Source organism: Vipera berus (genome assembly GCF_964194415.1).
Source record: "Vipera berus genome assembly, chromosome: Z".
In the NCBI taxonomy this organism is placed as follows: domain Eukaryota; kingdom Metazoa; phylum Chordata; class Lepidosauria; order Squamata; family Viperidae; genus Vipera; species Vipera berus.
In genome coordinates this window covers 44,050,752-44,071,396 of record NC_138205.1, presented here as the reverse complement: position 1 = coordinate 44,071,396, position 20,645 = coordinate 44,050,752, and the positions used below count along the sequence as shown (strand labels likewise).

At 35.6% G+C, this 20,645-nt stretch overlaps 1 protein-coding gene across 1 annotated transcript in view; it reads right to left on the bottom strand.

Moving 5' to 3' along the window:
* Nucleotides 1–20,645, bottom strand: part of GRB7 (growth factor receptor bound protein 7) — a 55,765-nt gene that overhangs the window by 1,267 nt on the left and 33,853 nt on the right. The window contains exons 4-14 of the mRNA XM_081346446.1: nt 15,509–15,665; nt 14,856–14,977; nt 13,453–13,533; nt 8,981–9,118; nt 8,045–8,155; nt 5,910–6,008; nt 5,381–5,461; nt 3,768–3,884; nt 2,456–2,516; nt 1,356–1,443; nt 722–815 (exon numbers count right to left, since the gene is read on the bottom strand). Of these exons, the coding sequence (XP_081202572.1) occupies nt 722–815; nt 1,356–1,443; nt 2,456–2,516; nt 3,768–3,884; nt 5,381–5,461; nt 5,910–6,008; nt 8,045–8,155; nt 8,981–9,118; nt 13,453–13,533; nt 14,856–14,977; nt 15,509–15,665 (1,149 nt within the window). The remainder of the gene's footprint in view (nt 1–721; nt 816–1,355; nt 1,444–2,455; nt 2,517–3,767; nt 3,885–5,380; nt 5,462–5,909; nt 6,009–8,044; nt 8,156–8,980; nt 9,119–13,452; nt 13,534–14,855; nt 14,978–15,508; nt 15,666–20,645) is intronic.

The window sequence follows — 20,645 nt, the reverse complement described above, 5'->3', positions numbered from 1 at the left end:
AAAGAATGAGGAAACACTGGCATAGAAAAAGAGGCAAAAGAGAACAGAATAAGTGGAATGTGAACTCAGACATAAGTGCTCTACCCCACCCCTGTCCATTTTGGCTCTCCAGTAACAGTGCTTCCACAGGTTGATCTGTGTACAGTACAACGTCTTTTTGTGGTGGGGAAAGTAAACACCAGAGGAATTGCAGATCTCCCCAGAATTCCTTGTGCATGACTGTTTAGCTCTCCTGATGTGGTTAAAAAGATGAATTGCAGATAATTTTTTCCTGCTTTGTCGTTTTCATATTTTTCAACAATGAATTGGAATTTAATCTTATCACATATTTATATTCGGTTTGGTCAGATTCTGTTTCTATTCTATTTGCCTAAACTTAGATAACCTTGCTCTAGCTAGCAGTAGGGAACTGTATGTTCTATCAATACTTTACACATCTACAAATGCAGATTAAAGTAGATTACATTTTGAATTGTTTTTTCTTAACATGCTGTAAATATAGCTAAAAGAGGCTAGAAGTGATGTTATTAAATAGAAGTCATCTTTTGTGGAAGGCAAAGTACAATAGAAGAATACATGCAGAACATTTAAACTCAATCCCTAGCATATTGAAGCAATAGTAATTTAGGTAAGAAACCAAGGAAAATTCCTGCTTTGCACTTAGACAACAAACTAGGCTGGATGGTTGAAAACAGAACAACCAGTTTCATTGTTCACTTACCGGAAGTATCAGATAGTGCTTCACTTTTTGCGTATGACTAAGGGACAAGACAAAGCCTTTGGGATTTCGCTGGCTTTCACGCACCAGGAATAACCTGCAGTTGATAAGATCCCAAACAAGGATTAGTTTTTACCACCCAGTAACCCTGGCCACTCCCCATACACTGTTCCAATTTCCATTGTATTGCAATGCTTGCAAATTATACATCTTTGAATAATTTGTCTTTTCTGATACTAGTCTCTTCCAGATGTATACAGATTGCAGATCTGAGAACTGCCAATGTCCTAACCCAGCTAAAGGACTATATTATAGAAAGCCGCTAGAATGAAATTTTCTGCAGAGTTGGGAGATGCAACAGGCAAGTATTTGGACAGATGATGATTCCTTTTCCTTGAAAGTCAAAGCCTAACAAAACTTCTGGTGGCTATGAGGGTGAAGAACACCAGCTGCTAAGTTTCCTTACTTGACTCTCCCAAATCAAGAAATACATTGTTCTACTCTCTTACAATATTCTTATGGGACAATTTCAGGTACACCTATATCCCTCTCTATCCTGGCCAATTTCCACAGCCCTACATCTGAATATAGTAGCATAATTAATATTACAAACTGGAATGTTATTCAAGCAACATACCCATCCACAAGTCCTTGTTGAATTATAAGACGCTGGGTATCTTCTCTAGAAATGTGACCATGAAACCAGGGTTGAGTTTTGTGAATGGCTGGAAGGAAGGAAGGAAGGAAGGAAGGAAGGAAGGAAGGAAGGAAGGAAGGAGGGAGGGAGGGAGGGAGGGAGGGAGGGAGGGGAAGGAAAAGAAAAAGAAGAAAGAAAAAAGAAAAGAAGGCAGAAAGAAAGAAGGAAAGAAAGAAAAAAAGAAAAAGATTTTTTTCTTTGAGAAGCAAAGCATTTAAAAAAATATTTACAAAAAATGTCAAGCGTAAACACTAACTTTTACAATGAAGAATATTAAAGCATATTGAAGGATATTGGGCTGTTGAGAATAAATTGGAGCTGATGAACAGAGAAGAATAATTAATCAATAATCTGTTAGGAATTAATATAATCAGTATGAAATCCAATTAAGTTAAATTGAAGTTTAATTAATGGGAAATTCTTTCATTTCTATCTCCCTTCATTTCCACTCTTCCTTACAGCATCCTGTTATCTACAATGCTGTCAACCAACATTTCACAACTTATCTTTATCTACAAGTAAAAACTGTCCATCACACTTGTGGTTTATATATATATATATATATATATATATATATATATATATATATATATATATATATATATATATATATATATATATATATATATATATATATATATATATATATATATATATATATATATATATATATATATATATATATATATATATATATATATATATTACGGTATTGCAGATTTCCCTATAGAAGAAGTTGTACAAAATAATGTTGGATAGTATTTATAAGACACCTTCCCATTTTGTCATAAATTGCTGAAAGGAGGATATTAATATGATAAATGTAAGTGTTCTATGATGATTTGGAAAAGTAAGCTGTTTTAGCTACTTAAGGACAAGTAGTGAAGGATAATTAGTGCTATAAGAAAGAGCATTATTTTCCCCTGATCAATCATGAGGCCTCATTCACCCTTTAACTTGCTACCAACAACACCAATCAGGGTTCTGCTTATGTTGCCAATATGAAAATATCACATCACGTCCTTGGGGCAGGCACTCACCAGCATTGAATGGACAGCTGTGGAATGCAGTGGGCAGGCTGTATCGCTGAGATGTCTTCTTCTGCAGCATAGAAAGAAAAACATCAGAGGTTGTTCAAGTGTTTAAATTTGCCATCACAGTAATTATCCTGGCTAATTGCCATACACTTTTTGACCAACTCCAGTGAGCAACTATATAAACGATTTACAAAAATTGCTGTCCTAAATTTACTGTATAGAGTGGGAGCTTCTTTAGAGAAAACTTTCTTGAGATTGGACTGTAAACATCCTTGGAGAAAAGTTGGTGTCATCAGATGCATCTGACAAAGCCTACTGAGCCTCACAGAAGCCAGATGGTATGATAAATAAGTTAATTTTTGAGTTGCCTTAAATTATTTCAGATTTACTTGTCTAATAATTTTGTATCACCAAAGGAATAAACGTGTTCAAGAATACACAAATTGGACTTTTTTTGCTTGGCATAAAGAGAAAGGGAAATAAGGAGGGAGGTTAACTGAACTGTGCTGTTGTCCATGTGTTTATTTGTTTGTTTGTTTTGGTGAGTGGGACCATTGTTTTATTTAGGAGTGCTGTGAATGGTGTGTTGCAGGTTTTCTGCTTTTCATCTTTGTACACCACTCAGACTCATCTATGTGAGATGTGCAGCCATATAAAGGATATTAAAAAAAACAGGAATTTTAAACACATAATGAACATTCCTGTGGGTTTGATTCAAGCTACTTGCTAATATTAGGAATCGGAGCCTTTAAAATCCTTGTTAATACAAGAATTGTTTTGTTTAATTACTAGACCAGGCTTCTGGCTATTGTCCAAGATACTCCAATGTCAGGCTTTTAGGCTTCAACTCTGCACATCCTTGCCATTTGTCCTAAACTTTTAAATTTCTTTGCTAGCAGCCATCCATGACTGGCCTCACAAATGGATGCTGCTTCCTGTGCTTAGGATGACCTTAGCTCTTATGGGACATTTAGTTTCCTAAAGACACTTTGAGTTTATCCACACACAGTTACACATACAGTACACTCACAGTCTGGCTAAAATAAAAATGGGTTGGTTTTGGCTGAAAGTATTGTGGAAACTGTGCTATTTTCTTAATGTGTTGAATAAAGTCTTGGTAAGACTTTAGTAAGTCTTTATATATTTCAACTTTGTGCACAAGTTATAATATCACAGTAACTGTGTTTTGCTAATTCAACTTTATGATCAAAAATATTTATCTGTTGCCATCGTAGATTAACCCAGCTCTCCTTCTATAACATTTCTGTATTAATGTCCCTGAAATGTCTAAGTAAGAAATAAATTGTAGACCTACCCTCCATGCCCGAGCTTCCTCCAGAGCTACAGTCAGTGCCTCATTGGGATTTTCAATCACTCGCCCTGTGCAACCCGAGAAGTCCATGGCCACGAGGGTGTTATCAGACACACTCCGCTAGTGGATTTTTAAAACAGAGTTTAGCAATTGCTCTCTTCACTAGTACATAATCAGTTCCTACTGGCAGCATGGTAAGGCGAGACTAATTTAGTAGCTTTTAAAAAAAAGCTTTTACACAAATCTTCAAAGAAATAGAGGGAGATACTTAGCATAGAAATTAGCAAGTTTTGATACCACATATCAACATTCTAAGGTTTATGTCAAGTTTTGATACTGTATACCAGTTTCTAAATTCTAAGATTTATGTCTACATTTAAACTTCTTTTCTTTAAAAAAAAAGAAAATAAACTTTTGAAGAATAAAATAAATGACTTCACAAAAAAGAATATGAAAAAATACATAATAGGTAGGCCATAAAACTGTAAACAGATTTTATAATTGACATAAAATTTAAAATGGTTTCATTATTTCAATGATCAAATAATTGAATATATAAGAGCTATGAAGGAATGAACAACATATACCTCTCTAAACAACAACAACAGAACAGGATAAAAATGGCGATAGAGTAGAAGATGAATATATTATATACATCAAAAAATCAAACTCACAATATCTGAAAGAAAAGGTTTTGAATCCCAAACTAAAAAAGTTCTTATTTTCAGTGTAAATAACTTCCTTCCAACAGAGCCTCATAGGTAAACTTTCTCAGCACAAAGACAAGTATAAAATATAAAGCAGTAATTACAAAAGGTTCCACTGTGTAAATTTGGTTTTGCAATTTGTCTGGAAACTCTCTCAGTTTTGTCCTTCCTTATTCTTGAAATGGATGTTATCCATTTATAGACCAGTATTTATATGTCCATGCTTTTTTCAAAAAAACAAAGCTAACTTGTTGACTAGCACTGAATTGCACACAAAACCAAGCAGAAGAAATATGCTTGAGATCTGGTGAAGTACAACCACTCCTCATTTAGTGACTATCTTAATACAATACAACTACAATACTTAATACTACCATAATACAACAGAATTTATTACACTATTTATTATGACAGTAGTAAGGAACTCATTTTCAGACCAATATGTGTATTTAAGACTAAATTTCATGTCCTGACTACATCGCACACAGGAGTAAGAATAATACTGGCATAGCTATGGGAGATTTATTTATTTATTTTTATTTAATTCCATTTATATCCCGCCCTTCTCCGAAGACTCAGGGCGGCTTATGACTCTGTCTGAATGAGAGAGCAACAACCAGTGATCTTTGCAGTGTGCTTCTATCTTGGCCACTTTTTTACATAATGATCATTTTGTTTAACAACTTGGTCTTTAGAACTCAGTTGCTACACAGGAAGTGGGTGTGTGAAACTAATATATTTGCATAAAAATTTACCATTTAAAATTAACCCCAGAAAGGGTTTCATTTCATCCACTCAGGAAATATATACTTATATGATGAAGGTATTTCTAAAATGCCTACACTTTCATAAGCTATCAAAATGTTCACCCAAATAATAAAAAAACTGATTTGTAATCAGACTACTTACCAGGGGCACAGTGCCAAACCAAGCTGGTTCCTTTTGCCGTGCCTGACATTGCTGATAGTTTCTGTAGAGCTGTATGCCATACTGCAGAAAGATTAATAGTTGTTAATATAGAGAAAGCAACTCCAGCCCATGAAACAGTTTTCTATGCCTGAAAGTGACATGTTTGACAATACTGTACAGTTCTACTATATCTTTCCTCTAGAAATCATAGTATTGAGACCACACAAATTATTAAAAGCTACCAAATGCAATTGGAAATCAGCAATATAGCGATACAACAGGCAAGATCTGAAGGATGGTGTGGGCAGAGCTGAAAATCCTATGTCGAGCTAAATGTTACTGAAATGCCTCCTTATATGTGCACACCTTTTGATAAAGGAAAGTTCAACCACTGAGGTAAGGTTGCAATAAGGAGGAAGAGGGAGTTTCTTTTTCCTTCCCATTTGGAGGAACATGGTTTCTTGGAAGTTTCTATTTATATTGAAAGAAATGGCCTATTATTTCCAGTGCCAAACTGAATGGCTCCCACCTTAAAGAGACGAAAGGCAGCCATCCAGCATGTGCGACTTTGTTCATCTTCACAACAAAAGAGCTTCAGGCCTTTGATTCCATTGCGTGCCTTATGTGGCTTCAAGAGAGAGAAAAAAACTGATAAAAATGCATACAACATGACAATTCTGGCAAGAGATTCCTCTTCCTCATCTGAAAAAATTCTACATGTGCTTGGTCTTACTTTAAAAATCGTTAACCCTCCTGTTTTAGGGGTATCTTGACTTGGGAATCATCATCCCAAATCAAGATTCTTCCCATATGGAAGAAAACATTTTTTTAAAAAATTAATGTGTTAAAAGCATGATTTCAGATGCCCAAAATACTTATTCTCAGGGTGTTTTGTTCTTGGTTGACTTTTTAGTTTGTTTGTTTTCATCAGTCTTAAAAGAATGATAGTTCTAGCCTTTCTATATTGGGCTTATCAGGAAAATTAAGTTATTGCATCTCTTCCTGAGTTGAATGAATGAATGAATGAACCTTTATTGTCAAAGTACAACCATGTATATATTGAGATTGGCTGAGCCTCCCTTCGTGCCCCCACCCCCAACTTACAGTGACACAAACCCTCCATCTTATTACACCATGTGAGCTAATTGCACAACGCACCAGCCTCGCAAGTCAATCATGCATAAAGTTTATAAAACTATTTCCCGTTCAAAAGCCTAACAGCCCATAGATAAAAGCTGTTCTTCAGCCTATTGGTACGGCTGGCTATATTCCTGTATCTCCTACCCGATGGTAGGAGAGTAAAGAGGTATTGTCCAGGATGTGAGTCATCCCTGAGAATTTTCCTCACTCTTCCAAGGCAGCGAGCCCTGGCAATGTCATCCAGTGGTGTCAGGGGACAGTCCACAATGTCTTATGCTGTGCTCACCACCCTCTGTAATGCTTTCCTATCCGTGGCTGTCAGACCAGCATACCAAACCACAATACAGTACGAGAGGATGCTCTCTATAGTAGACCGGTAAAAGAGGGTCATTAGCCGTTGTTCTACCCTGTCCTTTCTGCAAGACCCTGAGAAAGTGAAGTCTCTGTTGGGCCTTTCTGGCCACCTGGGCTGTATTAACTTTCCAGGTAGACTCCCAGAAATTTAAAGAAGGAAACTCTCTCCACACAGTCCCCCCCCAATGTAAAGTGGAGCAGGTTCCTCCTTTTTCCTCCAGAAGTCTAGCACCATCTCTTTCGTCTTGCCGATGTTCAGGTGCAAGTTGTTGTTACTACACCATATGGATAGTTTTTGTACCTCCCCCCTGTATGCTGTCTCATCCCCACCTGTAATAAGACCAACTACAGTAGCATCAACTTAATTATCACAGTAGATGGGTCGGAGGATACACAGTCATATGTGTACAATGAGTACAGATAGGGGCTAAGCACGCAGCCCTGTGGCAAGCCGGTGCAAAGCTTCAGGGGGGTGGATTATTGCTCAGGATTTTTTAAATAGGGAAGCATGTTTAGGAGAGTGGCTTGTGTGACAACTATGAGGATGGCATTTTTTTTAATACATTCTGAAGAGAAGTATGGCTTCAATTTTAATTTGAAAAAGTACTGCCAGTTTTCAAATATTGGTCAGCATTCTAAATTTTAATTGTAGAGGTTCACGTTCAGGTTTTTTATAGTAGTTGAGAAATGTTATATACAAATATAAAATTATAAAATACAAAGATATTAAAAACCAAATGAAAAGGTAAAATAGATAGCCAAACTGTGTAAAAAGAATTTAAAAGCAAACCTTAAGATATTCAAAACAGAATGAAACATTAAAAGAAAATTATTATTATTATTATATTTTTATCCTGCTCCTCTCAGCTCAATAAGTTGTTAATAATAATGTTAATAATAGCATATTATAAATGTAGTTATTTGGATATTGAGATTTAAATTAAGAATCCTAAAAATATTAGTATTTTAAGAAAAACTTTATAAACCACAACTTCCCAGAGAATCAAAGGTTAAAGTTAGGGTTATAGACTGAACAACAATTGAACAACAATACTCATTTTGCATTTTACCTGATCCTTAATATTAAGTTCTATGGATATTTTAATGAACCTGATCAGTTACAGATATTAAAGGTGGAATGAACCCAAGATTAATTCTCACTTCTCTTACCTTGATACAAAAGCCATATTCGGTGGGTGTGTTATACTGTTTTTTGCCTTGGCTTATATAATAGATGACTGATTCATTTATGTCAACACAATATTGTAAATGGCGAGGGTCCTACCATAGAGGAGGCAAGAAAACACACACACAAATAGATATATATATGTATTAACAAATGAAATTTTACTTCAGATCAATTGTACCTGGGGATTTAGGTTCTAGACATATATAAGGCTAAGAATGGAATTTAGCATCTGATGCAAAGGTAAGTATCCTTCTAAATTAAAAGATTTTTTTCTTTCCTCTGTCTAGAAAAAAGTAGCTTTCATAATTACTAAAAATAATAAAAGTTTTATGGACCAAGAGGACTGTGCTTGTTTTGTATAGTTCCCATCTCAGTTCCCTAAATAAAAGAAAATGTGCACAGGTCCATAACACATACATGTTTCTAATTTCTGAACAGAGCATAGCAATCAAGAAACATTCATATTTCATCAGTTCCTTGAATTCATCTGTTTAGCAATGTCAGAATAATAATATTGAATACTTTAAACAGGGCTATAACAATTACTGAGCTAATAGAAGCTGAAGGCAAATTGTATCATTATGAAAGATTAAAGTTATTACTGTATATATCTTATTTTACTTGGGCTTAAACATATTATACATTAGATGAATTCCAAAAATCCATAACATTTGAGAAGAATAGATTTTAATTCCATTAATCTATAATTTGTATGATAGTTTCAGCTTGGGCATACCAAGTCCCAGATCACCAGTTTCTGCTATCAAGCTTCATACAAACATCATTCTTTTAAATATTGCTGATGCCTAATCCTGTTTTCCTTTCTGGGAAAACTGTTGCAACATACACACAGAACTGTGTCTATAGGAGGAAAAAACAAGGGAATCCTCCATTATATCTTGCACTCACAAACTTACTTTTGACATGTCTTTTGTTGAGTAATAGAGCCCAGAACGCCGGAGAGAAAAGTAAAATCTTTTCCAGGCTTTGCGCCCAACTTCTTTCAGATGCAGGAACCCCTGGATTTCAGGGCAACTTCCTGAATTTAGAACATTCTGAAAGAAAGAAAAATGGAATTAAAGACTAGGCCACATTACAAATTTACCGGTGGTCCTAATTGCTTCTTTTTGAGTGGTGGGGAATTATGGGAGAAGGAAAAATTATGGCAGAGGTTCTGTGTTGCATGATTTAGATTTGTAACATGCAGCCGAGCCGTGGGAATATGAAATGTTTCTAAAATACCTGTTGGCATCCTGCTGTTAGCTGAGCTTAGTTTTCTTCTTGTAAATATTTCATAACCAAACTAGGTAATATGATCAATACTTGGACACAAAGGAGTGTGCTTTGTTGTGTTTTCTCCTTAAAACTCCTTAAAGATGTTTTGGTTGTCAAAAAAAACAACAACAAAACTACATGACAACTTGGTATTCATTGCTAATTCATTCAGGGTGGAGCCACAAGTACTAAAAATGATGAGTACCAAGCAAACCATGTAGCTTACTATGTAACCCTTTATTTCAATCTGAAGGAGTAGCAAGTTATGAGGCAGCCGATGCCAGCAAGTTCTAGCTTGTGCATCGAATACCAGGAGAAAGATGAGTCCAAGGACAAAAGTTTCTCTTCAAAACACACTGAGTATCAAATTCAATGAGTTCTGAAGCAGTTAAGTATCAAGGTATGAATGTTATCTCATCAGGTACAAAGCAAAAAAAAAAGAGGTATTATATATTTTGAAAATCCAGGTATACACAATCTGCCTCCTCATGTGATCTCTGTTACTCATTCTGTGTCCCCCCCATTCTCCCCCCGGCTCAAGAACATCCCAGGTCATGTTATCATCACAACTTGCTAGCAAAAATGCAGATTTTGGACATCAAATTTGATCTACTCTGCCTCATTAAAAACAAAACACAGAACTATCATACCTGAACTACGAAAATTTAGATGATCACCTAGCAGCAAGTCATTAGCTACTATTTAGAGGTCACATGGATTTTTGTGGACTACATATAGTAACCCTAGGTTTTTCCAGGGTTTGGTAGTGAGATGCAGAGGAGAAATTAAAGGACAAAATGTATGTCTGAAGCCTCCTTTCATCTTTTAAACTCCCTGCAAACTCCCAGAAATTGCTACCATATCTCAGAGGCCAATAGGTATACTTATTTAATTTTCAAATAAGTACATTATAGCAACAAAAAGCTGAACATCCAGCCATAAAAAGTTGACATAGTTTAAGTTCAAGTGATATTTTTTAAAAAATGGAAAATATAAGAAGTAATAATATATTTAACACAGTATTAAGTATTAGAAAGTAATTTCTGGAAAACTCCTGTTCTTTATGAATTTGTCTACTGTTTTTAAAGCCATCCAACATTACGGCAATGGGTTATTGTATGGAGAAATACATTCACTTCTCTGGCTGGAATTGTTTGCCAATGAATAAAGAACTTTTGCAAGAGAAGATTTCAACAATTTAATCATATTGTGCAAAATTTTACAGATACAATACATTCCTTCTGTTACCTTTCATGATGGGCAAATAATTAAGGCAATATAATTTACATTGCAAATTTCTGACTGTTTCCTATCCAATATAAAGAGGCAGTGTCTAGTTTCTTTATCAAAGCATCCAAGATCTCTATTTTCTCCTTTTGAATGAAAGGGGAACTGAAAAAACTCTGAATGAGTAAAGCAGGAATGACCCAAGTTCCCTTTTTGCACATCTCAGATTGCAAATATTTTTCCTTGTAAATGTGTAACAAACTGTCAAAACAGACATTTGGTAGCATGATTTTTGAAGAGGGGGGAAATGTTGAAATGTCAAATGTCAAAAAGGTAGCAAAAGCAGTCAACCAAAGACAAGCACATCTCTTCTCCAGTGATATCACTAAATCACAATCACACCTATGATCTTCAGAAGCCTATATTTGGGATTTGAAGGGTAGTCTTTGTCTCATTCCCTCTTGAGAATGAACATTTGTCTAAATAATTTCTCCTCAGTGTTGGGAAATTTGTTGTGATTCTATCTATAGAATTTCTTTTTAACATTGTTTTAATCTTACTACTAATCTTACTACTAGATCATATTGTGCAAAATTTTACAGATACAATACATTCCTTCTGTTACCTTTCATGATCCTACAAGCTAGACTCCAGCAGTATGTGGATCAAGAACTACCAGAAGTACAGGCAGGATTTCGAAGAGGCAGAGGAACTAGAGATCAAATTGCCAACATACGCTGGATCATGGAGAAAGCTAGAGAGTTCCAGAAAAACATCTACTTCTGCTTCATTGACTATGCTAAAGCCTTTGATTGTGTGGATCATAACAAACTGTGGCAAGTTCTTAAAGAGATGGGCATACCAGACCATCTTATTTGTCTCTTGAGAAACCTATATGTGGGCCAAGAAGCAACAGTGAGAACTGGTTGGTTCAAAATTGGGAAAGAAGTCCGGCAAGGCTGTATACTGTTGCCCTGCCTATTTAACTTATATGCAGAGCACATCATGAGAAAGGCAGGGCTAGATGAATCCAAAGCTAGAATTAAGATTGCCGGAAGTAATATCAACAACCTAAGATATGCAGATGATACCAGAAAGTGAAGAAGCATCCGGCCCTCTCAATTCCTGGCAAATAGATGGGGAAGAAATGGAGGTAGTGACAGATTTTATTTTCCTGGGCTCCAAGATCACTGCAGATGGGGACTGTAGCCAAGAAATTAAAAGACGCTTGCTCCTCGGGAGGAAAGCCATGGCAAATCTAGACAGCACACTAAAAAGCAGAGACATCACCCTGTCAACAAAAGTGTGTATAGTCAAGGCTATGGTCTTCCCAGTTGCAATGTATGGCAGTGAAAGTTGGACCATAAAAAAGGCTGAGCGCCAAAGAATTGAGGCCTTTGAACTATGGTGATGGAGAAGACTCCTGCGAGTCCCTTGGACTGCAAGGCGATCAAACCGGTCGGTCCTGGAGGAGATCAACCCTGACTGCTCTTTAGAAGGCCAGATCCTGAAGCTAAAACTCAAATACTTTGGCCACCTAATGAGAAGGAAGGCCTCACTGGAGAAGAGCCTAATGCTGGGAAAGATTGAGGGCAATAGAAGAAGGAGACGACAGAGAATGAGGTGGCTGGATGGAGTCACTGAAGCAGTAGGCGTGAGCTTAAATGGACTCCAGAAGATGGTAGAGGACAGGAAGGCCTGGAGGAATGTTGTCCATAGGGTCGCGATGGGTCGGACAAGACTTCGCAGCTAACAACAACAACAACCTTTATTGTCATTTTTTTACAGTGGGCACAATGACACACATCAAAAATGAAATTTAGTTGCCCACTCTCAAAGTGAACACATACATGACACACACCTAAACATACTATATAAAACATATATATACTATATACAACATATGTATAGACATACACCCCTACATATACATAACATATGAATATTAAACACTGTCCATCTTGAATATATAACAGAAGGAGGAAGCTTGAGAGTTCACAAGGTTTATATTTAAGCCTAATAAATATAAATATATGCATGCACACAGAAACAGAAGCTTCTGAAGATACACACACCCAAACACATGTATGTGCCTATATGTATGCATGTATGTATAAATGTGCAAAAAGATTTATTTTATTTATTTATTTATTTTATTAGATTTATATACCGCCCATTCCCGAAGGACTCAGGGCGGTTTACAAGGTATTTAAAACCAAACCAGTACAAAAGTTAAAAACAATTTAAAAAAAGATTAAATCATCCCTAAAAATAAAAACCCAAGTTAAAAATTCTCAGCCAGGCCAGAGAGCTCAAAGAGCCAGGTCTTCAGATCCCAGCGAAATGAACGAAGGTCGGGGGCAGTCCTAAGCTCCACGGGCAACTGGTTCCAGAGGGCAGGCGCACCCACTGAGAAGGCCTTTCCCCTGGGTGTTATCCGCCGGCAGTCTTTTACCGGCGGCACCCTGAGAAGACCCTCCCTGTGTGAGCGCACTGGACGAAGGGAACTTGATGCTGGCAGCAGGTGTTCCCTCAGATATCCCGGACCCTCGCCATTTAGGGCTTTATAGGTCATCACCAGCACCTTGAATCTCACCCGGAGGGCAACCGGAAGCCAATGCAGCTCGCGGAGTAGAGGTGTTACATGGGAGTATTGGGAAACCCCCATCACAACTCGCGCGACCACATTCTGCACCAGCTGAAGCCTCCGAGTGGTCCTCAAGGGCAGCCCCATGTAGAGAGCATTGCAGTAATCTAGACGGGAGGTCACGAGCGCATGAGTGACTGTGCGTAGGGCATCTCAGTCTAGATAGGGTTGCAACTGGCGCACCAGGAGAACCTGGGCAAAAGATTATTTGTTGCTTAGATAAAGGAAAAAGATAATTACCTGTATGAGTTCTAGGTGGGACATGCCTTTATTAGCTGCATCCTGACATCTGGAGACCATAACCTCAGGAAATATTGATTGCTATGATGGGAAAGAAAGAAAAGCAGGATAATGTAATGAATTTGGACTGTTATATACTGTATCATGGTGTTCTTAAACATATTGTTTTAATACCAAAGGGAAAAAATGGTCTGAATACTAAATTGTGCATTTATTTTTAGATTTTTAAAAAAGTTTATTGCGCTTATACTTCTAGTGGAAACCCCTGCTAAAATTGTAAAAGTTTGGCTTTCAGTTTTCCACAAATGTTATTTTACGTTTACGCTTTTTGGTGGAGTGGGGTATTTATGAGTCAGTACCAATTCCTGTTGACTACCTGGACTAATCCCTGGACTTTTCTTGCCATGATTTTTCAAAAGTGATTTGCCATTGCCTTCTTCCTAGGAGTGTATGAATGGTCCAATGTCACCCAGCTGACTTTGTACCTATATTAATTATTCTTTTAATGTAACTTATCTTCTGCATTTGGGCATTAGGGTTTAATTTGTTTTCAATTTCTGTATTTGTGCATTTTGATATTTATGTCACTGTTCACCGCCCTGAGTCCTTGGGGAGAAGGGCGGTATACAAATCAAATCAAATCAAATCAAATCAATCAATCAATCAATCAATAAATAAATAAATAGGGACTATAGCTTGTAGTCTCCTGGTTTCTAGCCTGGTGCCTTAACCAATACATCAAACTGGCTCTTTATAATTATTTCAATACCTAATATAAAAGGAATGATTATTAAATTAGATTGCCATCCTAGAGCAAAATTTTAATATTTTTCTGAAGCATACATTTAATCATAAAGTATAAAAGGTAGAAAACAATGGTTTCTGTAGAAAGAATATTTTCAGAATCATGCTTCTCAAATTTTCTTCAATCATGGACAATTCAATAAATATTTTTAAAGTATGAGCACTGCCCAGTGAAACAAACATATCCTTCACAACAATTTGTATTTTAATAGCGTGGAAGCTCACTTTGGGGAGGAGGTAAATAGGTTTTCTGGAATATAGTAAACATGTTGTTTATATTATTACCACTTCTTTGCTTTAGTGAACCAGTTTTCAGTTTCTGTACTGATCTATTTTCACAAACTAACCAAGTGTTATAAGGCAAGCAGTTATGGATTACTGGTGATCTAGGGATCACATTGTGAGAATCATTATTTTTGGGATTAACATTAGAGATGTGAAACACAGAGGGTTGTTGTTGTTTTTTACTAAACAATAGCATATGGGAACACTATTTCATTTCTGAAATTTGAAATTGTTTAAAAATGAAAAATGAAATAACTGCAAATTACAGGAATGAAATGATGTTTGTTGCTACTTTTAAGGTTATTCCAACTTACTGGTGAGCTCTTGAACAACTCATATTTAGCGTAATTCTTCCTGAAGACAAACCGACTGTCACCTCCCACAGGCCATGTGGCCTGAACCTCTACCACAGACTCATGGTCTTCTAAGATCCGCTCTGGAGAAAAGGCGGGGAGAAAAAAAACACACTACATTAATATCATATGTACATTCAGAAGGTCTTTTTAGATGCTAAGTACATACAGACAAGCAAGTGGAAAAATCTGATCGCCATCATGTTTAATTATCTGATCTCACTTTGTAATCAAGTTTTCCCCCAAAAGTCTTTGAAGTGAACATTTTAGATTTCAGGTAAGGAAATCACGTAGGAGTTTTGATTTCCTCTATATAGAAAAATAAATAATATTTTCTCCTTGATACTCTAAATCTTTAGGTCCTAGGAATTATTTTATATGGTGAAGCATCCTTTCACATGGAACCAATAGCAGAACAGGTTTACAACCTAAGTGACAACTAGGCCGCCCAAAAGTGAACACGAGCATATTTGCTTCTTGTTGCAAAAAGTTCCTTTTTATTTGTAAAAACATTCCTGGATATATCTGACAGAATGCACGTTTGTGGATGTGAATGCATGTACATGCACATGTATACTCGTAGTCTGGACTTTTTTTTTTCTTTTCCTCCTCACCCAGAGATAAGTGATGATAGACCTCTACTAAAGACCAGCAGTCATCATGCAAAGAATGGGTTTTCTGCACCAGCATCTCACAAACATGACGGGCCGTGGTCCCTGCTGTGACTTCCAAAGAGCAGCAAGTATGATCTTCACTGTAAACTTTTACTACCTGTGAGAATAGAAAAAGATCCAAGAATAAGCTCAAACACTTAAAAGGACTGGCCTGTTCAATTCTGTGAGCAAAATTATAAGAACAACTTTTAAGAATTCTTAAATTGACATAAAATTCATTACTCCAATTTCCTGTTTTTTCTTTCTAAGTATTTTTTAAAGAAACGTCTAAACAATAACAGTGTACAATAACTTGTACTTCATTCTTTTAAAATGATATGGCAGCAAAAATATTATACACACAAAGAAAGAAAGACTCTGAAATACATATAAAGGAGGTTAGTGAAGATGACAGAATTTGCAAAATGGCTAAATTGACTTGCCTGATTAGGGAAAAGATAAATACATTTGTCAGTGACTTGAAACCCTTCAAGGTCTTTTTTCTGAAAATGGAAAAAGTGAACTGATAATCAGAAAGGGTAGGATATGGAAAGAAGGGAGCCATGATATAGCTATAAAGAATAAAATATAAATGCATGTATAACTGCTGTAAAGAAAATTGAAAGTTGCTTGTTTATATCTTTTTTCTTTTTATTTCTTTTCTGCATTTTCTTTTATTTCTTACTTATTCACTTATCCTTTCCTTTTCCTTTAAATTTGTAAATTTTTATCCTGTTTTTAAAAAACCCTTCAATAAAATTAATATAGCTTGTACTTCATTCTTAGGGTTCAGTTTTTTGCTGCTTGACATAATCTCTGCAATCAGCTACAGATGGAAGAACCCATCTAACTGGTGGTTGCCAGATTAATATGTAAACTGACACATTAGTAAGAAAGTTCTCTGAATTTTGCAATGTAGCTCTCAACAAACAACAAAATGTGCATCTAGAATTCTATCATGGGGAAAACACATACTAAAAAGGATACACTGAGAGATATGTAAAATAAATAAATAAATGTGCCTCGTTACACAGACATCTTATTAAAAGAATCATCAAGAATGAATATGTGGTCCAAAAACATGAAAGTTGAAGGAACCAAAAGAGACACATTCATTTATCTTCAGCTATGATGGTGATTCCAACATGATCGTCCATTGAAAAGTGATAACTACCAAGGTCAGTGAATAAACTATTGCACCAAGGAAAGCCTCAAAGCCCTCAGCAATGTAAAGGATTCTATCAGCTTGTTCAGAAAACAGAGGGATAAATTCTTCAACAAATGAAAGTTAGGGAGAAAAATATATTTTTGTTTATCCATTTTCTATGTTTTTCAAATGTCCAAATTGTTTCAGGTAACTCATTTACCATTAGCTATTACAACCTGATTTACATGTGTATCAAAATTACCTGTTCAAGACTTACATACCTCAATATATCATGCACGAAGGCAACCACCAATCAAAAAACAGGAAAGGATGTTGCTTTCCTATCTCCTACATTTCTCCTACATGTTTGGTTGGCTACAACGTCAAATGACCCAGCCCTGATTTTATGTTTTTATGAATTAGTCAATTCTGAACTATCTCTGCTACAATTCAGTTATTCCACAAGAGGGAGTAAATCTGTTATTCAAGTAACAAGTAATTCAGTTAAATATATTATGCTTAAAGATAATTAAAGATATACTGTTCAGTTTATTAAATGAGAGTATCCAAAACAAGTTCTCATAATTACAGTATTGATAGTCCTGTATTCTAATGCCTGATGATGAAGGGGAAATATATTATACATATATTTAGATTTTCTCTTTATTATTATTTTATATAAACATGATATTCAAAAGAGATTCTTAAGGCTCATTTTAAGCCTTAAAAAAAGAGATAGGATGGGATGTGTGTCTTTTAAAGATTCCTCCACAGTTAAATTCAAATTCCCAGGCTATTTGTGATAGAAATAAGAAAACTTCTTCTGAACTGTGGTAAACACTCAGTTTGTATTATTAAATATATTTGATGTCCATTTAATTGTTTTGTTTACATTTCAACTCTTCTATAGTTGTATAAAAGCTATTAATAAAGCAGGGCACAATCCCTCTAAAGAACAGGGTTCTAGTTCATCTAGTAAAAATCCATCTTCAAGATGCCAGTAGTTGAATTTGATAATTCAAATTATTGAATTATTATTATTTTCTCAGTCTCATGTTTTTCCCCAAACATATGACAAGATTGACAACAGTTGCTGGCTTGATATTCTATCTAACTTGATCATAGGTGAAAGGCAGAATGTCATAAGTAAATGTCCTTATAAAGGCATGAAGTTATATCTGAATGTGGCTGACATTCCTCCCTCTAACACATATGACTTAATACAACTAAGTTTGGGTGGAATCCAGCATTTCCTTTGTTCCAACCATGTCTCCTTTTACCATTTTGGCCTTTGTCTCAGCATCTCTTCCTTTTATTGACAGGAATCTCCACCTACAGATTTGGAATCATCAAGCAGAAAGTGGTTTCAAATTATTTCTGCTTCACGAGTGATCATTTTTAGTATTTGAATACAGATCACCAGGAAATGCCAGCGTTTAGGCTAGATGGGGTGTTAAAAAAACACTCCAGAAAAAGGTAAAAACACACAGTTCTGTACTGTTGCCAAGAAAGCTACTAGATACATAGTCACCAGGAGCCAAGGAGTTTTTACCTTTTCTATCCCATGGCTCTTGGGCAGTGGAAATCTCAAATTTAATTTTTAATGCTGCTTTTGGTCTTATGATTTCTGTTGGTGTTACTGTTGATAACATATCACTATACAATGTGCAAAACAATGTTTATACATTAGTGAACTGATAACTCCTCTAAAAAATTCCCATTGTCATGAAGATTTTAGGGCAAACAAATTTAGATTTTGCTAAGTTCCAAACCAGTGATGGCTATACCAAAGGGATTTCTATAGTCCTTTGGTGAGTCACTTTTGCACAAGTTCCCAAAGGTATGCCACCAAACTTGTAACAACAGCAACACTGCACATTCCTTACAGGTATTTAAGGTGAAAGGCATCCTTTTTGCAAAGACTTGGCAGCTACAAAAAGTAATTTAAATTCCATGAGAAATATTAGATTTTAATAACTATACTACATAAGTAGTGGGTGCTATGTCTTAGTTTATTACTTTAGCCAAAGGTATGCCTTTAATTGCACTGAGATCTAGAAAATTATTGTTTAAATTAGCATTGATGGCTGGAGGTTAATAGGCAACCAATGTCCACTGTTCCATGCAAAAGCAGTCTGAGAAACATTTAGAATACAACAAACAAATAAGAAATGAAGTAGTTTTTGCCACTAGCACTAAGCACTAATCTTTGGAAAGAAGAGATTATGCACTTACGGAATATATTAATTTATGAGAGCTGTAATATATAAGCTACAAAAATAATTAACATCATTGGATGGCAGCAAAGATTTAGAGTTCCCAGTGACTGTTACCTAGTGGCCATCAGCTTTTTATAGCTCAGATAGAGTACACCTAACTTATTTTTCAATAATTTTCAAATTATTGCCTTAGGCTATTACAACTTTAATAACACCCTGATCAACAGAAATCATTGAGTGAAGGGCATGTTTGGTTTTGGTTTTATAGTTTGCAGGTAAAAAAAAATCATCACGGGGCATGGTGGTGTAACCTGTAACTTTCATTGCTTCTTACTTAATTCCCATTGCTTCTACAAGATTGAAATTGCTAGAAGTTATACTTCAGAAATATTTGGAGAATATTTCTGCACTGAAGACTGCAAATGAAACTTCTGTTAGTACAAAAGTATAGGGATCAGATGAGAGAGAGAAAAGTTTAGTTTATAAAAATGTATGGTCAATGGTCATTTTCAAAGTTGAATAATGCATGGTGGCTTCATCACATCTTGTCTGTGCCTTAGTACTTGGAAATAAAAATGTAGAGTGTGAAATCAATGTGTTTTCTAATTGTGGAAAAAAAATCTTCAGTATTACTTTCTAAATTCAATCTGTGGGTTCTTATCGCAGCCAACTTGGCCACTACTTTCCATGTTCTTCTATATTCCATATTAAATTACTGTACTACCATTCATGATATATGGAGCTTTCTGTGAACACTAATTACTGATCTGGACAATTTAATATGTCCTTTTAAAGGCAATGGAAATGAAATCAGTTCCCACATTTGAAATGGAGTGAACGTATCCTTTAAAATTTGAAATGGTCAGCTGGATCAATAACTTTCACTGAAAGCAATAAATCCAATCAGTTACAATATAATGTCAAAAACTCTTCACATGTTAACACTTGAGGATACCAGTCTGAAAAGTGTGCTATATTTATCAGAATTACTATATAAAATTGAAAGAAAGACTAGCCTCTCTCCATGAAATAATTTAAATTCAAAACGGAAATGGCATTCTTGATTGACTGGGAATCTTATAATGGAGATAAAATGAATTTTTAAATTTTAAGCAATACTTCTTTCAGGTATATCTAGAAAGTCCTATTTAGATGATAGTAAGTGGATATAGGCTTGCCGCTTTTTCTTAATACAGTTCTGATGTTGTCTCTTTAAGTTCATCATAGAATTTATTGCTATTTGTTGTGATATAAATATGGATTATTTATTTAATAAAAACATATTATTACAATTTCTATTAGCAATCATAACAAGACAGTAAGAATAAGATGCTTTAAAGTTCTTTGATGTGAGGCACAGGCAGGCTAACGAACCATCTGATAGGAGATTATCAGCTGATTTTTTAGCCTGCCTCTGCCTCACATCAAAGTCCTTTTTTTAAAGCCTATCTTTAGATAAGAAACCAAAGAGACATCAAATGGACTCCAATACTTACAAAGCAGCTGGAAGCCTTCCATCCCATAATTAAAGACTCCCAGCAGAGGCTCCCAGGCTAGTTAAACAAAACCTGAGAATCCTGGCAACAATATCTAAGGGAACCAGCCTCGCCATATCTTGTCCTATGAACTCAGAGTCCAAAGCTGTAATTTTCCCTTGACTGTTCCTTTTGTCCATACTTTATGGAAGGGGAAAAACAGTGGGTAAAGCTGAATGTTATGGGTTCAACTGTCA